Source organism: Rhyacophila brunnea, unplaced genomic scaffold, assembly GCF_057557595.1.
Source record: "Rhyacophila brunnea isolate RB1 unplaced genomic scaffold, BYU_Rbru_1.0 scaffold_3, whole genome shotgun sequence".
Lineage (NCBI taxonomy): Eukaryota > Metazoa > Arthropoda > Insecta > Trichoptera > Rhyacophilidae > Rhyacophila > Rhyacophila brunnea.
Genome location: NW_028232965.1, coordinates 35,957,020 through 35,981,516, shown reverse-complemented (window position 1 = coordinate 35,981,516; position 24,497 = coordinate 35,957,020). Strand labels below are relative to the sequence as shown.

Below are 24,497 nucleotides of genomic sequence, written 5' to 3'. Positions count from 1 at the left end.
GGGTCAATAATTCCTTAGAAAAAAGCATTAAAACAGGTTTTATTTTTGGATTTTTTTTTTATTTCTCAACATAATTTCCTTGGAGCTCAATACACTTGGTTAGACGTTTCTCAATTTTTTTAAACCGTCAGAAAAATAAGTTTTCGGAAGGTCCTCAAAATAAGCATTTGTCCGATCGATGACTTCTTCATTTGAAAAAAAACGTTGTCCACTTAGCCATTTTTTTAAGTTTGGGAAAAGGAAAAAGTCACTGGGGGCTAAATCTGGCGAATACGGTGGGTGGTCGACCAATTCGAACTTCAATTCTTCAATTTTAGCCATTGATCGTAAACATGTGTGAACACGGGCATTGTCCTGATGAAAGAGGATTTTTTTCCTGTTTAAATGAGGCCGTTTTTCTTCAATTTTGTTTTTAGCTGGTCCAATAAAGATGCATAATAATCCCCTGTTATTGTTTTTCCTTTTTCCAAATAGTCAACGAAAATAATTTCACGTGCATCCCAAAATACAGTATCCATAACCTTACCAGGTGATTTTACGGTTTTCGCCTTCTTTGGACATGGTTTGCCTTCGCAATCCACTGCTTTGACTGTTCTTTCGTCTCGGGAGTATAGTGGTGTATCCATGTTTCATCTACAGTCACAAAGCGACGAAAAAATTCATCCGGATTGCGTTGCATGAGCGACAACAGGGCTTTAGAGGCCACCACCCTACTGCGTTTATTGTCAACTGTGAGCAAACGCGGCACCCATCTTGCAGAAATATTTTTCATGCCCAATTTGTCATGTAAAATAGAAATGACGCTACTTTTTGAGATCCCTGTAACCTCAATTATCTCACTCAACTTTAATCTTCGGTCACTTAACACCATATCGTGGATTTTATTGATCATTTCTGGTGTAGTCACCTCTACAGGACGTCCTGAGCGTGGTTCATCCTTTGTTGATGTACGACCACGTTTAAATTCATTTAACCAGTTATAAATAGTTGCAAGTGAAGGAGCAGATATGCCGTGAACTAAATCCAACTCATTTTTTATTTCCTTTGCTGTTAACCCTTTTATATTAAAATGTTTAATAACAACTCTAAACTCAATTTTCTCCATTTTCCATTTTTTCATTTTCCACAAGCAAATTTTTTTTTTAAATGTACGAGAAACACACAACAACCCGACCAATCTGATTGAAACTTCGCAGCATACTGAATCGGTAGTGCCGCTGCATGAAAACAAACCGCTTGCAGTACTAGTCGCGCCACCTGTCGGCTTTTCTAAGGACTTATTGACCCACCCTCGTACTTTCAAATTTATTAAACGAATTGAATGTTTATTTAATCCAGATGATAAAATTTTGGTAACGCCATTTTATTAGTTCCACGCTACCAACTAGATACGACGACTGTGTGTATCTTATATTGGCACTTCCAAAGTTCAATCTCAATTTTTTACAGTCAGAATTGTAAACTTAAACATAATTTTATTTTTCTAACCGATATCGCGTAATCTGCAGTTTTTTGCACTTTTGCAAGAAACCTTGTTAATGAGTAGCAGACCGGAAACATTACCAACTGGCTCGCCTTGCCCCGATTCCAAATTAACGCGTTCGTTTATCAAATTACCAGCTTCTTTGGGAATATCTTTATAATATTAGTTCATAAAAATGCTAGTTAAATACATAGTATTATACTAATTGATTTAATATAATAAATATGCATTGTAATGCTCATGATAACCTCACAAATTTAAACAATAGTTTACTTACCTATTAGATTTTATAATTCGTCCGTAAAATGTATGTAGTTACTATATTAAATTTTAACAAATCAACCATAATCATACTACGTTGGTTTACCACTCTTCCTCCGGGGACCGTGAAGTAATATTATGATTATTTAGCAAGATGATATTGTAGAACAGTGGTTCCCAAAGTTGACTGGGCTCCGACCCATCTAACAAAAATTTCCAATCTTGGGACCCACCTCTTAGCCGTCTTAGAGAAAAGAGGGCATACATATTGGTATAGATCTACCATCATAAATTGGCATTTCAGCGAGGGCGCTAGTATGACATTGAGAATATTACCATAACTACGAGGGTGGGTCAATAAGTCCTTAGAAAAGCCGACAGGTGGCGCGACTAGTACTGTAAGCGGTTTGTTTTCATGCAGCGGCACTACCGATTCAGTATGCTGCGAAGTTTCAATCAGATTGGTCGGGTTGTTGTGTGTTTCTCGTACATTTAAAAAAAAAATTTGCTTGTTTACAAAAAATGGAGAAAATTGAGTTTAGAGCTGTTATTAAACATTTTAATATAAAAGGGTTAACAGCAAAGGAAATAAAAAATGAGTTGGATTTAGTTCACGGCACATCTGCTCCTTCACTTGCAACTATTTATAACTGGTTAAATGAATTTAAACGTGGCCGTACATCAACAAAGGATGAACCACGCTCAGGACGTCCTGTAGAGGTGACTACACCAGAAATGATCAATAAAATCCACGATATGGTGTTAAGTGACCGAAGATTAAAGTTGAGTGAGATAATTGAGGTTACAGGGATCTCAAAAGGTAGCGTCATTTCTATTTTACATGACAAATTGGGCATGAAAAAAATTTCTGCAAGATGGGTGCCGCGTTTGCTCACAGTCGACAATAAACGCAATAGGGTGGTGGCCTCTAAAGCCCTGTTGTCGCTCATGCAACGCAATCCGGATGAATTTTTTCGTCGCTTTGTGACTGTAGATGAAACATGGATACACCACTATACTCCCGAGACGAAAGATCAGTCAAAGCAGTGAATTGCGAAAGGCGAACCATGTCCAAAGAAGGCGAAAACCGTAAAATCAGCTGGTAAGGTTATGGCTACTGTATTTTGGGATGCACGTGGAATTATTTTCGTTGACTATTTGGAAAAAGGAAAAACAATAACAGGGGATTATTATGCATCTTTATTGGACCAGCTAAAAAACAAAATTGAAGAAAAACGGCCTCATTTAAACAGAAAAAAAATCCTCTTTCATCAGGACAATGCCCGTGTTCACACATGTTTACGATCAATGGCTAAAATTGAAGAATTGAAGTTCGAATTGGTCGACCACCCACCGTATTCGCCAGATTTAGCCCCCAGTGACTTTTTCCTTTTCCCAAACTTAAAAAAATGGCTAAGTGGACAACGTTTTTTTTCAAATGAAGAAGTCATCGATCGGACAAATGCTTATTTTGAGGACCTTCCGAGAACTTATTTTTCTGACTGTTTAAAAAAAATTGAGAAACGTCTAACCAAGTGTATTGAGCTCCAAGGAGATTATGTTGAGAAATAAAAAAAAATACAAAAATAAAAACTGTTTTAATGCTTTTTTCTAAGGAATTATTGACCCACCCTCGTATATAGGTAGGGACTGAAACTATTCTACTCGAAATTTCGAGATTCGGTTCCACTGAAAAAATCGAATGGGGCTCAATTCAACCACTCTAGTAAAACAACGTTCTAAATCTCAAACATTACAACGGATACTAGTTGATTTACTTGTACTTTTTATTCTAAATGTCATGTGAACGTCTTGAATAAATATTTTTAATTTAAATTATTAATTCAGTCTAATTTATTAATTTAGTCTTTTTTTTAATAAATAAATAAATAAAATTAAAATGATGAACTAAATACCAGGTCAAAAATGCCACCTGTTAACATTATTGGATGCGGTCAATAATACTGTCCAGTTTTTGTATTCTTTCTTTATCCCTCTATCGCACACATTTACATATGTTTTCTCCCAACCTTACCCCTTTTACTACGTCTTTTCCCTGTCTCCCATTTTCTCATACATTTGCGTGTATGTTCTGTCTTACCCTACCACTATATTTATATATAATTTCTTCCTCTCTTACACACATTTTCATATGTTTTCTCTCACATTATCATAATTAATATTTCACTTTCACTCTCTCGCGCACAGTTCCCTACCTACTTATATGACTATTTTCTCCCTGGGGTACAAATAGCAAGATAAGATAAATCAAGAGATATAGTATATAGTGTAATATTATATTTTTGTATAACTGGCCTCAGGACGAGTAAACTTTGACCATTAGTAGGAGAATAAAAATATATAACTTATAAAAATCCGTAACAACGGATCCTCCGGAAACCCCGATATTCTTGGGGAGTTCTCGATGTTAGAAATCAAAGGGTCCGGTTCCAAAATAATTACTGAGTTGGAATTTTCGGTTCCGGTTCCATTTCCAGCTCTGGCTTAAATTGATGCGATTGGTCGGAAAAGTAATTTGTCGTTTCGTATGAAGTAAAAAATGACAACAAATATAATTGCAATGTGTGTGGTTTATTCTCAGCGCGATATTCTGTGCAATAAACGAAAACGTTTTGGCAACTCGAATAACGCGCATTCTCCGCCGTCTGCCCCCTATAATAATGTTATAATATCTGCTTCAGGTGAATGTAGATTAAAAAAATCGCGCACTCTACACAATTTCTACCGCAATCGTTATATTACACAGGTAATCATTTATTGAACGGTGTCTACTAAACATAGTAGGTATTTTCTTTTGATTTATTGCTAATTAAATTCGTTGCTTTTTCGTACAAGATGGGTCCACATTAGACTAGGCACACCAATCTGCCTAAAAATTTTTGTGTGAGATTTCTGGTAGGTATGATGAAACAGAGATCAAGTTAATATGGTCAATAGAAAATGATTTTACATGATAATATCGATTATCAGGGCCGAATTTGCTAAACGGGCTATAGCTTAGGGTCCACGAAGAATTGATAGAGCCCCTGGACCCCCAAAAATAAATCGAAAAAATCTATAAATAGTCCAGGATCCCATAGACTTTTCGTATAGGTACATAATATGCGGAACGCATTCTGACAATTGGGATGGATTCTAGGGGTCACAAAGATTATATTATAATGTCGATGTTGCCAGACGATATTAGTGATTAATTTTTTTTTATTGAGATTTTAATTTTTTTTCTTATAACCCACCAAAAATTGATCTGAGTTCTTCAATAAAACCAAGACTGAATCACGGATCGATTGAAAATGCAATCATAAAATAATATGAAACCCCAACTATTACAAAGTACCTACATACATTATTTTTAATTTTTCTGAAGCTCCTACACCCTTCTATCAATAGTGCCGTTCGATGTAGAACGATCTTTTTTATAATCCAGTAAAAAAAAAACTTGAATACATGTCATAAAATCGGATAACTCTTTTTAGTCATGTGATATAGCTACCTACTTGTGCATTTTCTGCAGACTACTAATTCGAAATTAAACTTGGCATTTTATAATTATTTGAGGGCATTATAATAGTAACATGGCGGTCAAAAAAACATGTTATTTATCTTTTATGATTATATTGATTATCATGCAGCTATAATAAATAATGTTATAACTTTGCTTTATTAAATGATCTTATAAAAAAAATCCTTTTGAAATCGTTTATTTAATAATTGTCAATGCTGGCTGCATAACTGATAAAACTGAGTAAATAAAACGAAATATACATTTTTTATAAAATCACGAACTTTGGCATCCTCACACATCCCATACATAGTATAGCAACATTAACACTAACACTTATAGCAACATTAACACTTTATAACAGATTATAGGTATTGTTAAGTTTTGTTTTTTGACAATCTCTTTAAAAAAAATTCTGGGTGTCCACTGTCCATAGGTATTGCCATGTGATGTGACAAGTACCCTTGTTTTACTTTAATTAAATATCAGCTTATTCAAACTGTCTTGTTCTTATTGTTCAATATTCTCCCAATACCTACCTACAATATGCAAATTTGATGATTATAATGTACCTATTTCACACATAGAGATAATATTATTTATTTCAAATGTAGGTTTTGTTTTTATATATAGAGGGCATGTAATTTTTACACACAACCTGATTTCTTTTTTCTTTTATTTTCAGACAGAAAACATCTTCCTTTGTCAGCGGTAAGACTGCACTAAAACCTTCCGAAGAGTGCTGCATTTGTCACCTTCCAAGTCTTCCCTCGCTCAGTCAGAGTCACATATCAAACTACAGCAACTCTTTTCTTTCATCAATTGATAGAACGATAATATCAACAAATTATCTTGTTATAATGATTTCGTAAATTGTTTGATAAGTAGACAACACGTAAACGGAGTGCCTATACAGTATTTTATTACTCCGCTCCACTGAGAATTATCAGGTATAAACTAATTTTGTATTATTTGCTATAAGTAAATCATTTTATTGTATTACTGACTAATCAAATTATATACTAATATGACTTCTCAAAAGATTGGTGGTTTTTGTAGCAGTATTATTTGTTCAATTTCTAACATATTATTTTGTCTGAAATAATTCTGGACCCAACTAAACCAAATGAAATTCAATTTTTTTCCTACTACTTAAGTAAATATTGATACAATAATAATAATTACTTAATAATATTATTTTATTTAGCTTGAAATGTATCCAAATTAATGAACAATAGATTGAACTCAGGGATTTCTTAGGGTCACAATGCATCCATGTGACTTTCTCAACTCTGGGTGTTTCAGTGATATGTTGAATTATTCAAAAATAAATATAATATTATGCAGCTGTTGATTGTATAGGAGTGGTGAACCTTTGTTTTGCATGCGTGTCAAATGTATATGCCCAAATCTTTTTTTTTAAATGCCAATTACATTTCTTATTTTCGATTTGATATAACTCATCCACAAAAATAGTTGTTCATAAACATAAAATGTTAAGTGAAATAATATTGTCAAAATAACAGTAATTATTTATTTCATTATGTATTGGGTACCTAATGCAAATGATTATATCGCACACCTAGTACAAGACTATCGTAAATCCAAAAACGTCAAAAATGTGATTATTACACAGCAACATGAACAATTTGAATATTTTTATTGTCCAAGAGAATCGTAACTCTAGGTGGCCTATAGGCGTAGGTATTTCAATTACAATAGTCTAATCCTGCATTTTTATTCAAATCTTCTCAGTGCAAGACTATCACTTCAAAATAAAATTGTTTTTTTCGGTTAGGTATATGTTCAAACATGCGCGTTAACATGATCTTACTCCCTACTTCAGTTATCGTTTGTCAATTTATGGCTACGGCCGTATGTTGTAGCTTAACCACTGGGAAATGCCTATAGAAATGGCGTATTTCAAAAAAATACTACCTTATTCTTAGGTCAATAATTGTTAAAGATGTTTTATCACAGTTGAATGGTCAAAAACATAGCGAGTGCTTAAAGTCAGACAACGTTATCTACATAAAAGTGTTTTTTTTTTTTTTTTTGAGATAACGTTATTTTACATTTATGGCTACATGATAGTCAAACAACGTTATGTCAATCTTTTCTAATTTCTTATTAAATCGTCAGTAAAGTTTAACGCTAACTACATAAGTTACCCTTGTTTTCATATTTTTTTTAAACTATCTCTATAAATTTTAACATTAGGTTTTAAATAAACATTTCCCTTGTTGAGTTACAAGAATCTAAAATAACGATTTTTGGCTCTCCTGTAAAGTTGCACTTTTGTAGATAGTGTTGTTTGACACTAAGCCCTCGATAGCTTATAATCAGTATCTTTATAATTATCTTCAAATGTGGTAATTGTGCCCATTTTTTGAATAATAAAATGCCTAATTCTTGTCTAATTTGGGATCACAGAGATTATAAATATAATTTTTTATTGTAAATATTTCTATTATTTAAATAGTAAACAATTTTACTAATGGTTTTATAAATGCGTTTAAAAATTCATAAATCTAACAAATCTTTACACCACTGCACATGGATGTACTGAAATATGACTGTATTCTAAAACATTAGATCGAGAGGTTTAAAAGAATACTATGTTATGTAATAAAAATACTTTATGCAGTCATCAAATGTTTAAAATAAATATAAAGAATAATAAGGCTTCAAAATTATATAAATAGATTATCTACAACGTTTAAGGAATATCCAGGCTTATGCTCTGAAAATACCAAAAAATCTCCATTTTGACCTACGTGGCGCATATGGGCCCTTAATGAAAGACAATTTCTGATTCTGAGTAAAAATGTGTATAGTATATTACCTGTAACTGTTGAAACTTGAATACATTTTTCATACAAAATTATTACGTTATTAAATTTTTCATCCAATTCTTAAACACAAACCATTGCAAGACTATCGTATGTCTTAAAAGTTAAAATATTACCATAAAACAAAGTATTTATTTAAAAAATATTTATCAAATATCATGAATTCAACTACACATTGAATGAGAAAAAAATATAAAATAATTTTATGGATTTTCTAATGTTCGCACGCAATAGTAAAAATGTGTAATTTTAAAAGTTGATTTCCCAACAATCAACTATTTGGACTTGCGATGATAGTCTTGTACTAGGTATGCAATATAATTAATATTAATTTTTTTCTTAAATTAATAATATATTTTGTAGAATTTAATATACTTAATTCATATTAATATTTGTAAAATGGAATTCTACCGTATAAATGCTGACTCAATTGATATATTGGATAATAATTTCAAGAATTTAAAACTACATTTTCTAATAATGTTACTTTGTCACACCTCAGAATTTATAAAAATAATTACTACAAACATACCACATACGCTTGAAGTTTGATCGTTTTGACAGAAAATATGACATAGTTAGAGCGACGCCGATCGAGAGGAAAAGATGCAATCGGTTTCATGTAGTAGATAATATTAACGGTAACAGTAATTAAATTTATCCTATGTAATTCGTGCGCAGTAGAAGAAATCGCAATCTGCGTAATTTCAAGGTTAAGTTGTTCCGCTATATTAGAGAAATTTATTTTTCCAGATGAAACTATTTAGAAATTAAACTGACTCAATTTTCAAATCAAGTCAATCCAATTGAATGATGATAATTGGAGATTTTCATATATTATATAATAATTTAAAATTAGAAATGGCAAGGTCTCATAGGTTCACCATATTTGGTATGGTTAAAGCTTGAATTTAAGTTTTATTAAAATAACAATTTGAATTGATTGATATTGCAGGAGGTGAGAACCTTCGCCGCATGCCGCACGCAGCCCCTCCGCCCGCCCGCGCCATGTCCGCCCGCCACGCCTACTTCTACACTGTCGAGGTGGGCGACACCAAATTCACTATCCTCAAGAGATATCAGAACCTCAAGCCCATCGGCTCTGGGGCGCAGGGTATCGTTTGGTCAGTATCCACCCATCACTTTTATGTTTGTCAACAGTAAGCTCATTTATTTCAACAGCACATAGGAGAAAATGATGAATATATTTATAATTTCGGAAATACAGTAAAACTTCAGTGCAACGAACTAATTTGTGCGAAGGGATCTCCGTTAAAGCCGAAATTTCAATATATAATAATGTATGTTAAATAATAGATTGACAAATTCATTAGTGTACCTGTTTTTAATTACCTATATTACGTATTTAACTAAACAAATAAAGTTAAAATTTTATAACACAAAAAAATCCTATTTATACACCAGAACATCGACTGGCACACTTCAAAACTTCTGCGGAAAGTCGCGCCACGTGACAATAACCAATTACTCCACGCCATACTGTTTAAGTGGAATATGGACCGGAAGTTTTGTCCAATATCTTCAAAATCCGTTAAATTGAGGTTTTACTGTACTGTTTTTTGTTTTAGTAGTCCTGCAATTACATGACAGATATTTTAATGTCCAAGCATAATAATCTAATAATTAAATTGGCGTATAGTGTGCTTGATATTTTAATTTTCATTATGTTTTATGTTTATCTTTTTTTAGTATAGTTTTCTATTGGTCTTTATGTGTCTTAAAATTTATTTTCTCACCACTATCATACAGATCTCTGTGTCATAAATATTTTCATAAGAATCACCGTAGAAGTAGTTCACTACACGCTTTTTTGATGTTTGGCACGTTGTTGTATACGTTTCCTTCTATAAACCTTTGTTGTAATGTTCGGAGAAAGAAACACAAATACTGGAGGTCTTTCCCCCAGTCAAACTATGTGCTGAATTCTCAACAAACTAATTTATTTTTATTTTTAAGGCATACTTTTATAGAAGGATACAACAGACTTTATACAATATACATACACTGTGAATTTTTATTATTTATTTCTGTTACATTATTTCATTTTGTTTATGGTTTTTTTTTTTTTTTCATTTTTTACCCGTAGCTGATCCTGTCATCATGCAATAGTATTGGGGGAAAAGTGTTTTTTAAGTGTTAAATTTTATTTTGCGAATGCCGGACAATCTACGATTAACAAACTCAATCGATAGTATTAATTTGGTATCTGGCCTGCACGTCTATACTTGGTTGGGGTGTTTATCTTATGCGCTTCTGAGATAATCGGGCGAAACATGTTTTATACGGTGGAGTTTAAGGACACTGAGTTTCGTGTCCCGGATCGCTATCAAGAACTCTCTCCAAGAGGCTTCGGAGCCCAGGGAACCGTCTGGTAAGCATCCACTCGTCCTCTCCACTACTCATCACCCCTACCACATCAACTAACAGCAATTGAGATATTTATTGCATACTAACATATTATCATTTATGCTTTTAATTAAAATCCATAAAATTGATTGAGATAGCATTTTTCTAACAGAATTCCATTTTACAATAGTATAAAATTATAATATTAAATACCACAAGTTTATGGGTTTATAGCTATTTTGGTTGCCACACCATTATTAAGACTATGAAAATGAACGAAGTTAAAGAACTTAGTTACCTATTTACAATGTCGTTTCATTTTGTAAGTGAATTGAGGACAATCTGTTTGTTTTCAATAGTGGTGTGACAACTGAAAAAACTATGGAGACAAAAAAAATAATTAAATATTTTGGTACCTATTACACTGTTGTACCCACTACAATGTTGCCATCTTTTTCTATGCTGATTATAGTACAAAGGCGTAAAAATTATAGTATTTCTCTAAAAAATATAGTACAGGAACATTTTTCATCTTGAATTATTTAAAATTATAGTATTTTGGCATATTTGGCGTAAAATTATAATATTTGACATTTTTAGCGGAATCAAAATTATAGTACGCTTGGCAACATTGACCCACTATCTGTTCTGTTACATCAATAGTGATTTTAAAATTAGTGTCAATTAAATATTTATTTTGCATTGGGTTGAATGTGCATATTACATTTTTCAGTTCTAGAATCGAATTAGATCATAGCACTCACTTTAATGAAATTAAAGTGGTTTTAATAACTTAAAATTTGCCGTAACATTTAATATTATGTAGTATTCGAAAACTAATAATGATTGAGTATCATTGATAACAATTTATTATTAGGAAATTGTTAAATATAATTTTCACATAGCAATATAAAATGCATGCAACTAGTTGTTAGCCTAATTTTTATCCTATCTTTATGAAAAAGTGTATGTGATCAGGCCATATTAAAGATTTTATAACAGCGTATAACATTTAATTTTTTTTTTTAATGTCGATTAACACCCTGTTTTTAACCATGCATCTGAGTGTAACAGAAGGATTAAAGTACAGTCCTGTACTGAAAATGATTAAAATCTTTCTATGGTAAACAATGATTCAAGGCAATTCATTGTACTGGTGATCATAAACATAATTTTTTAAATAAAATAATAACTAAATTATCTGGTGTTGAGCATGAAATGATTTTGTTAAATAATTTTTATAATAAATTGAATTTAATAATATATCGTAAATAAAACTGGCATTTTGTATTTTCTTTCCCGTGCTTTAAAATTTTAAGGAAAGGGCCTTTAAAATACCAGTTGCCCTCACATTTTCTCTGTAAGGTCCTGCACATGACACATCAAATCCATCATGGATATTTTTGTTTTCACTTTGTGAGGCTTTCATAGTATATTGATGAATCCATTTCTTTTTGTATTATGTATGTTCATTGCTTAAATAATCTTTCCTCGCATAACCATTACATTGTGATTTATTGCATAAATATTTTGTTACAACCAAAAAGTTTGTCTTAATTCGAATACTCAAAAATAATTAATAAACTTTTCATAGTTATTAACGGTATTTGCTTCGTCTACTAACTAACCTATGATTTTAGGTCTTCGCTTTGGCAAGCAATTAAATAACATACATAGTTTTTAAAATTCTAGTCGATGAGAGTTTTGTCCTATTTTAAAGAAATACTATGTAGGTATTACCTATACTCACATAAAGACTGAAGATGTCAAAAAATTAAACCAAGGTTTCTAAAGTTGTTCTCCATGGAATAGTACAAAACTCGCATCCATGTCAATTTCCATCTAGTACTTGTCGATTAATTTTATAATTGATATTGTTAGTCAACCCCGGCTGACTGTATGAAAATTCTAATCAACGGTTTGTTATTTAAAAAAAGTATAAGTAAATAATTTTATTCTTTATTATTTACAGTGCGGCGTATGACACAGTCACCCAACAAAATGTTGCAATCAAGAAGCTCTCTCGGCCATTTCAAAATGTTACTCACGCGAAAAGGGCGTATCGGGAATTCAAGCTGATGAAACTTGTCAACCACAAGAATGTAAGTCCTTCTACTAACACTAGTTTTGTGTAATGTATTTTTTCAGTATAGTATATTATCAACATGTTATTTTAATATTCAAAATCAAATCAGTGTAATGTTTGTAAAGTGTCTCTCAGAAACATAGGTACCTATTAAAAATCTTGGACCGAGTGGGATTCGAATATCCATCTGTTACTTTCTGGGTGTTTTCTCTCAAACAATTAAGCTACCGACCCAAGCATCCTCACTAAACATTTTTAACAACTATGCTTTCAAGTCTTTAAAATGATGTCCAAAAATGCCTACCATATCTGTAATCAAGGTATTCACATTACTTTACTGATCTATGGTGGCAGGAGTGATTCAAATGTTCAGTTGTGGCATCCTTGCACTAGCACATTAAAAATGTATGCAATTTTAAACAATAATAATTGAGATAGTGATCATAGGCCATCAATGCATGTCGAGCTGCTTTTTTTTAGTAGATCTCAATTTAAATATAATTTCCATTAAGTCATTCTTTATAACAGTGTTACATATTGACATGTTAATCAAAAATATTGTGTGTTTTAGATAATTGGACTTTTAAATGCGTTCACGCCGCAGAGATCTCTGGAAGATTTCCAGGACGTGTACTTGGTGATGGAGCTGATGGATGCGAACCTCTGTCAAGTGATCCAAATGGACTTGGACCATGAGAGGATGAGCTACTTGCTCTATCAAATGCTTTGCGGTATCAAGCATTTGCATTCCGCAGGCATCATTCACAGGGTAACCAAATTAACTTTTAGCATTGGCTATTTTTTAAACATGTCATCATAAGAATGGGTGGTCAATAACCAATAAAATCGCTGATGTAATCTTTTATACGTCGGTGCTCTCGATATGAGCTCGAATAATTCTAATATTTAAGTTATCGATGATACAGAATACCCACATAAATATACAAAAATCGTACAATATTCATATTTTTCTGTAATAGGTTAATGATAGGGACTTTCTTTACTAGGTAGGTACTTCTTGGGTTCATTAGGTTATTTCTGAAAATGTAGATAGCTGTTGTCAAATGAATTAAAACAAGAATCCTTTACAAAGAATCTAGAGTCTTATACACTATTTCTATTATGATATTTGAATGCATTTACTGAACAAATAAAGTGAGGTTAAGTTGGTAAACTACACAGATATTAACATCACTAAGTTGGCATTTGGTTGGACTCAAGCAATGACTGCTACTTTTTGATATACATTGTCTCAATTTATCTGTCTAATGCATGAGAGAAAATATCTGTGAATTTGTAAGAGAGAGCGAGACGGGGATAAAACATACTAAAGATGGTATGGTTACAGAAATTATACTCGTAAATGTAAATTCTAAACATGTAAAATAAACTGACACGCAAATAAAAGTATTTTTTATTTTAATTGGGTCATGAAATAAAATAAATGATAGGATTCTCTCATAATACTCTGACAGTAGCTTACAGTGCAGTACTAGCATTTCACCATATCCAAGAATGTTGACATGGTAGTTTGTTTTTTAATATTCATAAATATTGATTTCTTTGATCCAATGACATATTTTTTATATAAATTACTTAATGTTGTAATTATTAATTTAGCCCTGATTAAAATAACGAACATTCCGTTAGTTCAGATAACTCCCATAAAACACCAAAACTAAATTAAGTCAGATAATAATAATCTAAAATCATCCTTGAACTGCAGTAACATAAATTTTACTTCTATACAATAATTTTCTCTATTTAGTTAAAATATTACGTTAGGACATAAATACAAACATAATACAAATATAAAGTTATAGCTACCCACTTTTGAAACTGATTGCTTTTATGCTATTTATTTACTCATGTGATTTTTCAACTTATTCATAATGGAAATATGAAAATAAATATATTAGAAAATGGGAAGTTCCTTTCAAATGTGCACCGCGAAGTCACTTGTAGCTAACCAAACCGATCAGAGGTCCTTTATTTTGCTTCACTTTAATGTGTATGCTCCATTTATATAGAAGAAAGTTTTCTTCAACATCTTTGTTCCTTTACTTGTTTGTTTTCCTTATTCTCAGAGTGTGAGCAAAATTATTCTAAATTAATCATGTACCTTCACGTAAAAATATTCTCATTATTATCTTCAGTATGCGCAATAGTTACCTATTTTTAACCACTGCAAAAAAATCAAAAAATAACATACTACGTAATAATATAATATGTACGTAATAATATTATGATCAAATGAATAAGAAATATTCCCAAGTCCTATTTATCTCGAAAGAAGGTTCGGGCAAAAGACCAATATCATGAAACAAACATGAAAACAAATGACATGGCCAATTCATATGAATACAACTTTGTTGCTGTGGTTATCACACAAAGGTGATCACTTTGATGATTGTTAACAGATAATGAATAATGTAATGCATGAACTAATTTAAGTAATACAAAAAATATGTTTTTATCTTCCAGGATTTGAAACCGTCCAATATAGTTGTTAAAAGTGACTGCACATTAAAGATTCTTGACTTCGGATTGGCGAGGACTGCCGGCACCACCTTCATGATGACACCTTATGTAGTCACTCGTTATTACAGAGCACCAGAGGTAACCAATCACACCAGTGCATCCGATTTCATTATTAAGCTTAAATGTTATATTCTTAAACTCAAAAACATCTCCTTTAATCTTCTTGCATTCATTTGAAGAAAGATAAATGTTTCCAATTATCGTGATATTTATTCTTTTACCAAAGACAACATGTGTCATTACTCCCTGTGGCCTCATAATATGTTATGTATCTATTATACAAGGTGATTCTGGGAATGGGCTACACGGAGAACGTGGACATCTGGTCTGTCGGGTGCATCATGGGAGAAATGATCAGAGGCGGAGTACTCTTCCCGGGAACTGATCACATTGATCAATGGAATAAAATCATCGGTAAGTTGCATGTATATTTTTTTGTGAAAAATAATCTAATTAACTAATTGTTGTTATTATCAAATCAATTCTTATCTATAAAGATTTAACAGCATATTTTATGAATAGTTGAACTTTCATGAAACCATATTGTGTCCAGTTAAGAACAAATTATTATTTTATTTCGATGGCCAATTCAAAACGTTGAATATTTATTTCTCATAAAACTTATTTGACATTATCGTTAATTCAACAGAACAATTGGGTACACCTTCATCCCAGTTCATGACGAGGCTTCAGCCGACGGTTCGCAACTACGTGGAGAACAGGCCTCGTTATCCGGGATACACGTTCGACAGGCTCTTTCCGGATGTTCTGTTCCCTTCAGACAGCAATGAGCACAACAGGCTTAAGGTTTCAATCAGTTATTCTATTGTCATAGATTATAATATAAATGAATATTTTCCAATGTAGAAGTACACTAAACATCTGTGGATGTATTAATTGGGATTTTGTCTATAAGTCCAAATCCATTATATTATGTACAATTACAAACATTTATGCTGTCTATATATTCATTCCCATAGTGTAATTTGTAGATTCTACCATATTGGATTGAAACGTAAGGACCACAGTCTTTCAGTCCCATAGAAAGAAAAAATGTATCAGTGGAATACAGTGTACTAATTTTCCGGGATACTTTAAACTACTGCAGCACACGAATGTTTCTATACTGTAATAGAAATGCAAACCAAAAAACACGATTCGTTCCCTTCATTTTCCCATTAACATTGCTGTTTCTCGACAGGCTTCACAAGCACGCGATCTGCTGTCTCGCATGCTGGTGATCGATCCAGAACGCAGAATAAGTGTAGACGACGCCCTACTTCATCCGTACATCAACGTCTGGTATGATGAAGGGGAAGTCAATGCCGTAAGTATCGTACGTTTTATTCTATCTATCTCTTTGAAATATGATCGCTTATTGTAGAACTGCACAGTGTATTATGTGACCTTTCATAAATCTGCTATGATTATTTAGCCGGCGCCGGGGCCGTACGATCACTCGGTGGACGAGCGCGAGCACACGGTGGATCAGTGGAAGCATCTCATCTACCAGGAAGTGATGGAGTACGAGGCGCAGCACAATGTGCCACCGCCTGCGCAGCCGCAACCCCAGCCCACCACCAGCGCGAACCCTGCCGAGTGCGCTACTTAACTTTTGCTCCTCCCTTTTTTTCTCCTGACCGTCGGCCCGTCCCCCTCCGCGCCTCGCCCGCCTGCCCCTGCCCCGCCTCCATTCGTTCGCTGAAGAAGTCAAGCCATTCGGCCCTGTCGAACTTGGTTTCTGGAAATTGAACTGGACGATTCCGCAGAGGGCTCTGTGGAACGTTATGTAGTAATTTGACCTCAGAGCCGCAGCTGCAGAACGTCTCCTCCAGTTTCAGGGAGTGGATTAGGGCATCGGGCAAACGGGAGCGGCCGCCCCGGACATGCTTCGTTCGAGCGTCGCATTCTTCACTCCGCCGTTGGATGTCGATTGTTTAATGAAAATGCGGAGTAATGTAAAATATGTTATCGATTAGTTCATAAGATTAAGTAGAATAAAAGAAAATTAATAAAAATATTCCCTCTCCGCAGCTGAATTTCATTTCCGATCGGATTGTGAGAAATGTTTTCGCATTCTTTCACTCGTCCGTTTCGCTGGACGTAAATAATTTTTTGACTATTATAATAATTACGCTTATCACACTGTATGTTATTTTATATTTCAAATATTATTTTTACATTACGTCGATGGTATGGTTTTTTTTATATTTTTAGACAATCCTAAAACCGCATGCGGATCTTTTATTAGTTATATTTTTGATAATTCGCCTATAAGTGTGACTGTGATGACGATGTCCCGAACGTAGCCGTGACGGATTGCCGAGACTGCGACGGATTGAAATGGTTTCTTCGCATTATTTATTTTTATCGGAGGTTTATTTTTTTTAGCGGTGGATTCGTTTGTATTAATTTTGTCATCTTTTATTTTTTCATGGATGCGGTTATTTTTTATCGAAGAGAAATTTGTTATATTGTACGCGATCGGCCGTTATAATTGGCTTACGATTTGTATATATCAAAATTTCTAGGTATAAAAAAAAATACAAAATAGCTTAGGCTAAGTCATAAAATTAGTATTGGAATAAACATAAAATATTTGGTCAAATAAGTTTAAGTTACATCAGTTTCTAATAATTTGCATTTCTAAAGTAAAGGTCATAATCACTATGTAGCACAGATGCGTAGTTGGCTGATTATATCAGTGATCCTAGTACCACGGTCCCATGTAACAAAACAGGACTGGTGGCTATTGTAAACAATTTTACAAATTATTGAATTTTATCAAAATAATTACATTGATAATCTAGCTGAAATCATAATGCAAAATTTTCTGCATGGAGAACACCATCATTAGTCCATTGATGCTTGATTATTTACAATACTATAAACCTTTATTTTAAATACAGCACTAATTATTCCACCCTTCATCAGGAATATAGTTTGTTGATATTTGTTTTCTTTTATACATAAAATTGCCTTAAATAAAAAAAAATCTGAACAAATTTTACAATCAATATTAAATTTGTATCATTGTCTATTCTGGATGAGGCAAAATTTTTTAAAACTTGATACTTTTCAGAATATTACAAGGTCAACAAACTTACTATTTATAACAATTGGCATTTTTTCAAATAATACATATTATTTTAATCTGATTGTACCTTCCAAATATTGATAATATTATAGAATCAGTTAAAGTAATGAGCTCACATTAAATAATATGAAGCTAGCATTGCAAATTCAATTTTTATCAATGTTAGAAGACTTCTTAGTATGACACTCGTAGGTCGAAAATATAAAAGCAATTTGTAAATGTCTGCTCAATCGTGCAGATGAAATAAATATTTTGATCCAATGATTTTTATGATATTTGTAACTAAAATGACTATTTATTTAACCTCTAATTTATGTGTGTATGTATGTTTTTTGTATATTTTGAAATAGATTTTATATGATTATGTGTACAAATGTTTTTATAGAAACACTTACACTGTTTGAATATGATAATTTATTTTAAAATAATGGCTTTAATTTAAACATCCTATTGAATATGAATAAGCTACCACAAATTCAAACAAATTGTATTTCACAATGGAATAAAGTATCATGCCTTTTTTGCAATAACTTTCGTAAAACGTTATTCCTTCTGTACAAATTTGATAAAAAAAAAATCTCAGTAAATTTTTAATTTAGTGCTCAAACATGCACTGCTAGAATTTTTAGACTGAAATTAAATTAAATTAAAGTACCTATCTTGTGTGTAGTAGATTCACTATGTTAAGAAGTTAAGTGCAATACTATGGTGGCAACATTATGTATGAAAATACAAAGTGCAATTATGAAGATGAAGGAAACATTTTTTGAGATTGTGAACTTGTTTATTGTACTTGCGATGGACTGACGTCAACGTGTGTGTTAAGATAAGTCTTAATTTATATACTGAAAATTATGATAATAATACAATCAAATCATAGATGTAAATAAACTTGTAAAACATTTTTCATCTTAATCTTACTACGAGATAAGATATGTAATCAATTATTTTTTCAAACTTGTACATAAACTTACCTCTGAATAATTAATTATACGATCGACTCTTGATTATTCACAAGTACATTTTATACACAATATAATATTTGATATTATATTGTCAAAATACACCAGTCCGTTCCAATACCTGTATAATTAATTGACCTTTTCTTAATTAATTAATCGATACTTAACTAATCCTTTGTATTTACTTCATAACTATTACAGTACCTACAGTAAGTAGGTATACTCTTTAATTAAATCAATATTGACATCTGTTTATTGAATTTCACTTTTATTTCATAATGGAATATCAAAAACACTTTCAGAAGTCTCTAAATTTTTCAACTTCTCGTTCTCAAAAGTGTCACATTCAGTATAAAAAGGAATGTTCAAAGCCTATCACGCTGTTTTCCAAATGAACTCGGTGGAAGTTTGGCTACATTCAATTTTTCACACAATTCATATGTAGATTCAAGAATGTGGTATCGTTTGCGGAAAAGATATTCAAAATTAAATGTATTCGTTGGGAAGTCTGAAGTATGCCTTGCTGTCGTGCCGTAGAACTTACAAGGCCAAAATTTTATAAATATTTAGATTTTTGGTGAATAGGCCAATGATAATAATTATGTACAATTGAGTGTCTGGTGAAATTTTTCATAGTCCTATAGAGTTAATTGATAATTGTTTACTTATATATGTATTATTTTTCAAAGAATGATGCTGTTTATCAACATTTCCCGTAAACAATGAAAACTTGCGTAATCAAAGAGACATAATATCCGCATAATTTATCACAGACTCATTACAGATGGAATAACATGTCTCATCATAATGGAAGCATAAATATTATATTGCAAAAGTGTAAATAAGCTAAAAAATATTGTGTATATTATTTACCATGGACGGAAATTTAATGCCGAAATGGTTATGTGAATTTGTCTACAGAACAGTCGGTCGCATGGGAATCTTATCTGATTGCGTCAACATCTAATTATGTATGGCTACAAATATGTACGCAAATTGAACTGACAGTAGTAAAGTGTTATTATTCTCAGTTGTTTAATGAATGTATGCAGAAAGTTTACTGAATGAACATAATTGTTTAAGTAGTGCAGTGTTGATACTGTGATTGCTTTATAGAAAATATTTTTCAATCCCTCGTCGACGGGTTGATGGGTAATATGTAGGTATATCGAAAATATCAAATGATTTAGTATACTTACCGGTATGTTTTATGCAAATAACTATTTCTTACTTTGTTTATAAGCAAATTTTTACACATTTTCACATGTACATTCCAATTGAGTCTTAATTGTTTCGGTATTCTTATAAGTCATATGCGCATTTGACTCATTAGCTATTCATTTTTTTTTGTAGAAAATAACTATAGAAAAAAGATCTTTCAATAAAAACTTTTCAAACATCTTGCAAGTGTACGTCCAAGTTGTCCATTCTAATATATTTCATAATCGTAAGATAGTTCTATCTATAGCGACATTGTTTTACAATTAACAATACTTTGTCAACTACACGGTTCAGTTCATTCTCTAGGAATTTTTACTTCTGTTAAGGGATGTATAACAAATAATATTTTCCTACCAAAAAATCTTTGATTATGCCCGGCCGCCTATCGCATCGAGTGCGGTGCGGTGCGTTGTAATCACAATGCGTTCATTCTAGGACCTAGGTGATATGCTGTATTTGGTAGTTATCATTTTTTATCGATATGCGGATGATTCTCGTTTGCTGAAAAGCATGTTGGAAACATTGAATAAACTTGTGTATTGAAGCATAATAACCTTGTATTTTAATATTGAAACATTCAGTAAGCGCTGATCACTGTTAGATTAAAGAAATGTGAAACATTGTATGTCGACGGCAACCCAAACATTGATGTTTTAAATAAATTAGTTAATTACAAATATGCCTTATGAAGTTTATCATCCATCTTACCTTTATTCCCTACAAAGACCCTAAATTGAAACTATACTTATTTACAGTTCACATTTTAAACTATGGAAAAGTCAAAATATAATAATTCAAATTTATTTATTTTACATTTATAGTGAACTTTACAAATCTTAAATTCAAGACTTTCACATGACATGAAAAAATCAAAGAAATAGGCAACAGCATTAAAAAAAATTGTACAAAACTGCATAATCGGAAGAGTAAATGGAAAAATCATAAAAAAGTACATGGAAGTAGATTCTGTCTTCTATAAGCTGGCGTGCGGTTTCCTCCGCTTCAGCATTCAGCACTGCATTCCCTCTCGTTCCCTCCTATTGAAAACTTGCAACAGTCAAATGCGATGGCACAATGCTCTCTGTCCATGAACGACGTGACGTGAACGCCAGCTTATAGAATACAGACTACACTGAATGAGCTAAGTAGACACTATTTTAAGACGTCCATCTAAACTCATGCACGTAATTGGAATATATTAATATTCGAAGCCATTTGGTTGAACACAGGAAGAACAAACAACTTGATACCTCATACGTATATGGTCGGAACAGCAAAATGGTAACTTCAATAATGCGATTTTAATGACACCACAACGTTAATTTAAATGCTGGAATCATAATTTTGTAATTATGTCTATAAAATATTGAATGAATTTTGATTTTTTTTTCGATATCGTTTTATCTTTAAAATTATTTAATAAACGCAATTAAATAAAAACAGCCAAAAACGCAGTCCTGACCTTTTACGTAGGTGTCAATACTGATTTCTAATATAGTTACCAGGGACGCAGGTTAATACTATTAAGAATGGAAAAATTGTCATATACAACACATATTAGTCAGAAAAAATACATAGCCAAATATCGATATCTTGTAGATTACATGATTCATTCCACAATGGAAAAATACAGGGACAGCTATTATTAAATTTCGCCCAGAACTCAAGCCTGAGACGATGATGTTAAAATACATAATAATTAAGACCGTAAGTAGTATGAAAAAAACTTTTTCATCTCAACTGCATCTAAGTGCGGAGTGAGTCACACTTAAGACCAATACGCATGATGCTGCAAACTGCGGCACGTCAATGCTGATCTTGCGTGATTCCAATGGAAATCAGGCAAGATTGACATTGTGGTGTCTTTGGCGGGTTGATGTAGTCGGCACTCAACATAATGTCACCCTAGTACTGGTTTGTCCAAAGCGACAATATATGAAATGTTCAGGAGACGAAAAACAAAGTTCATTACCTTATATTTTCATGCTTGAAAATCTTTCTTATTAATTTGACATAGTCAGAGATATAATAGAATGTATTAAAAGAGTAATCCAGCAATATTACTCATTTAATTGAGAAGAATTTATATTTATTTAACAGCAGATACTGCACTTTAGCAGCAATCGCTTCGAATTCTCACAAAATGAATATAAAAATTATGATGTATTCAAATGTGTAATGAGGACGTGCTAGACAGCGCTAATATTAGAAACGGATAAGCGATCCGTTGACCAATCACGTAGTAGAGGGGGCGGTACAAGCATAACCCTCGGCACCGTTTGGTCCACACATTGGACAAACCAATAGCGAATGATTGTTTTGTACTGTAGTTTCTTGGACATTTTTGAAAAATCTGATAAATATAATATTTTTTTTAACGATTTTAATCCGTGAAATGAACTGCATTAACGTCCAAAAATGGAGCTTCACAAGACCAATACTAGGGTGACGATGCTTCAATAAACATTTGATCAATTAGTAATGTAATAAATATTGACACATTATATTCTCTTCTGACACATTTCATTAATGTGGATTTTTTAAGTATGTAGGTAGGGTAAGCAAAAATTAATAACAAAGATAAATAATAGTGAGATTTTTATTAAGAAACTTACATTATTATTAATATATTATTTTACAATGCACTCCTTCACAAAAATAAACCCACAGTTAATGCGATTTTATAGCGACCCTCTGGCTGGCTCTTAAATTATCGACAAACATAAGGTTAAATTTTCCTCTGAAATCTAACACGCATTTTATGAGAATTGGTTATTAGCCAAATACATTAATATTGTTTTAAAGCAACCGTGCGATTAAACTTGACTCATCGAAGAAGAAAAGAGGCAAGCATTCCGAGATAATGCTGAAGGCGCTAGTCACACGTAGTAGGTAACTGCAAAACAAAACCATCATAAAATTAGAGTATGTACTTGATTATAATATTAACAGAAATAGTATAACCTCCAAAAGTAATACATTCAACATATTTACAGTACACTAACTAGGGCCATGGTATCATATAAGAAAATTATCTGTCAAAAAAAATAATACACAATCGGTATTGATACTTTCTTGACAGCTGTAACACCAGCTCATTCATACCCAGTTATAAATCTGAAAAATCGATTTTTTCAGTGAGTGAATTTACTTTTCCATCATATATGGTAAATTTAGACATGCACTCGGGAGTTGGATCAAAGAACATCATAATCATCATCTTCTCGCTTCCTTTTGACAGCCTGTGTGTCAACGTCCATTTCGATCTTGACAGTCGATTGCTGATTCGAGGCAGAAACTGACGATGCGACTTTAACGGGCGGCTTCGCCATCTGTTTATTAGAACTGAACTTGAAGACCGGCTTTGGCACATTTACAGATTGCGTTTTAGGTACGGTCACTAAAGACCCTTGTCGTTTCACAATCATGTTTTGGTTAGCATTCTTCTGATTCAATTTGGAATTTAAACTAGGTATGGCACATTTCATTGCAGGTTTCTTTTGAATGTATGATTTCATTAGCTTGTAGTTACATGACGATAAACAATAACGATCAGGAGGCAGCCGCAATCCGCAGTGAGGCTTTATCAACGGGAGCGGAGTTATGTTTTTACTTCTCGCAACATCCAACAAAACTTCCCTCGGGGGCGGTGTAGTGAATGACTTATCGAGTTGCATTTGAACAGCCAGGCGGACGTCTTCCAGGTCGATGACTTTCTTCTTCGCATGGTTAGCAAAAACTCTGGCGTCATCCAAAATACATGTCACATATCGATAGGTAAATTCTAAAAGTTGGTTAATGACTCTGGGCTCGTAATCTGAGATGCCCATGTCTTTCATAATCGACATAATCACTTGAGCATCTTTAGGAATATGTTTTGTCTGTGATGAAGATTTAGATTTTTCAGACTTTTCTGTCATATTGTTGTCTTACTTCAACTTAGAACTTCTATAGGAATAATAATTAAATTTCTCTGTCAAAATTAAACGCCAACACGAACAAAACGCCAGCGGAAAACAAGTTATTGTCGATGGTCAATGGTGATTCGTATTGCCAGTTTACGTAAATGTTGTCTTTGATTTTACCATTACTAGACGACGCAAA

General features: G+C 32.6%; 2 protein-coding genes across 16 annotated transcripts in view; one reads left to right on the top strand and one right to left on the bottom strand.

Annotated features, from left to right (window-relative positions):
* The window catches only part of bsk (mitogen-activated protein kinase dJNK), a 215,337-nt gene extending 196,560 nt beyond the window's left edge, over window positions 1–18,777 (top strand). For 5 of the 15 annotated variants that reach the window (XM_085953259.1, XM_085953255.1, XM_085953256.1 and 2 more), the window contains 10 exons: window positions 5,953–6,217; window positions 9,075–9,243; window positions 10,227–10,511; window positions 12,459–12,588; window positions 13,144–13,341; window positions 15,057–15,191; window positions 15,398–15,527; window positions 15,763–15,920; window positions 16,315–16,440; window positions 16,549–18,777. In XM_085953259.1, coding sequence (XP_085809385.1) covers window positions 10,414–10,511; window positions 12,459–12,588; window positions 13,144–13,341; window positions 15,057–15,191; window positions 15,398–15,527; window positions 15,763–15,920; window positions 16,315–16,440; window positions 16,549–16,725 — 1,152 coding nt within the window. In that variant the 5' untranslated portion in view covers window positions 5,953–6,217; window positions 9,075–9,243; window positions 10,227–10,413 and the 3' untranslated portion in view covers window positions 16,726–18,777. Of the gene's footprint in view, window positions 1–5,952; window positions 6,218–9,074; window positions 9,244–10,226; window positions 10,512–12,458; window positions 12,589–13,143; window positions 13,342–15,056; window positions 15,192–15,397; window positions 15,528–15,762; window positions 15,921–16,314; window positions 16,450–16,548 lie in introns of all 15 variants that reach the window. The other 10 variants (XM_085953247.1, XM_085953248.1, XM_085953251.1 and 7 more) reach the window with 4 other exon arrangements.
* Window positions 18,778–23,451: 4,674 nt separating this feature from the next.
* On the bottom strand, window positions 23,452–24,427 carry Taf9 (TBP-associated factor 9). The gene has a single exon (XM_085953260.1). The coding sequence runs from the start codon at window positions 24,311–24,313 to the stop codon at window positions 23,591–23,593; it is 723 nt and encodes a 240-aa protein (XP_085809386.1). The 5' UTR covers window positions 24,314–24,427; the 3' UTR covers window positions 23,452–23,590.
* Between the last annotated feature and the right edge of the window lie 70 nt (window positions 24,428–24,497).

Coding starts and splice junctions, on each gene's coding strand:
- Taf9 (XM_085953260.1), bottom strand. CDS start 24,313: ATGACAGAAAAGTCTGAAAAATCTAAATCTTCATCACAGACAAAACAT.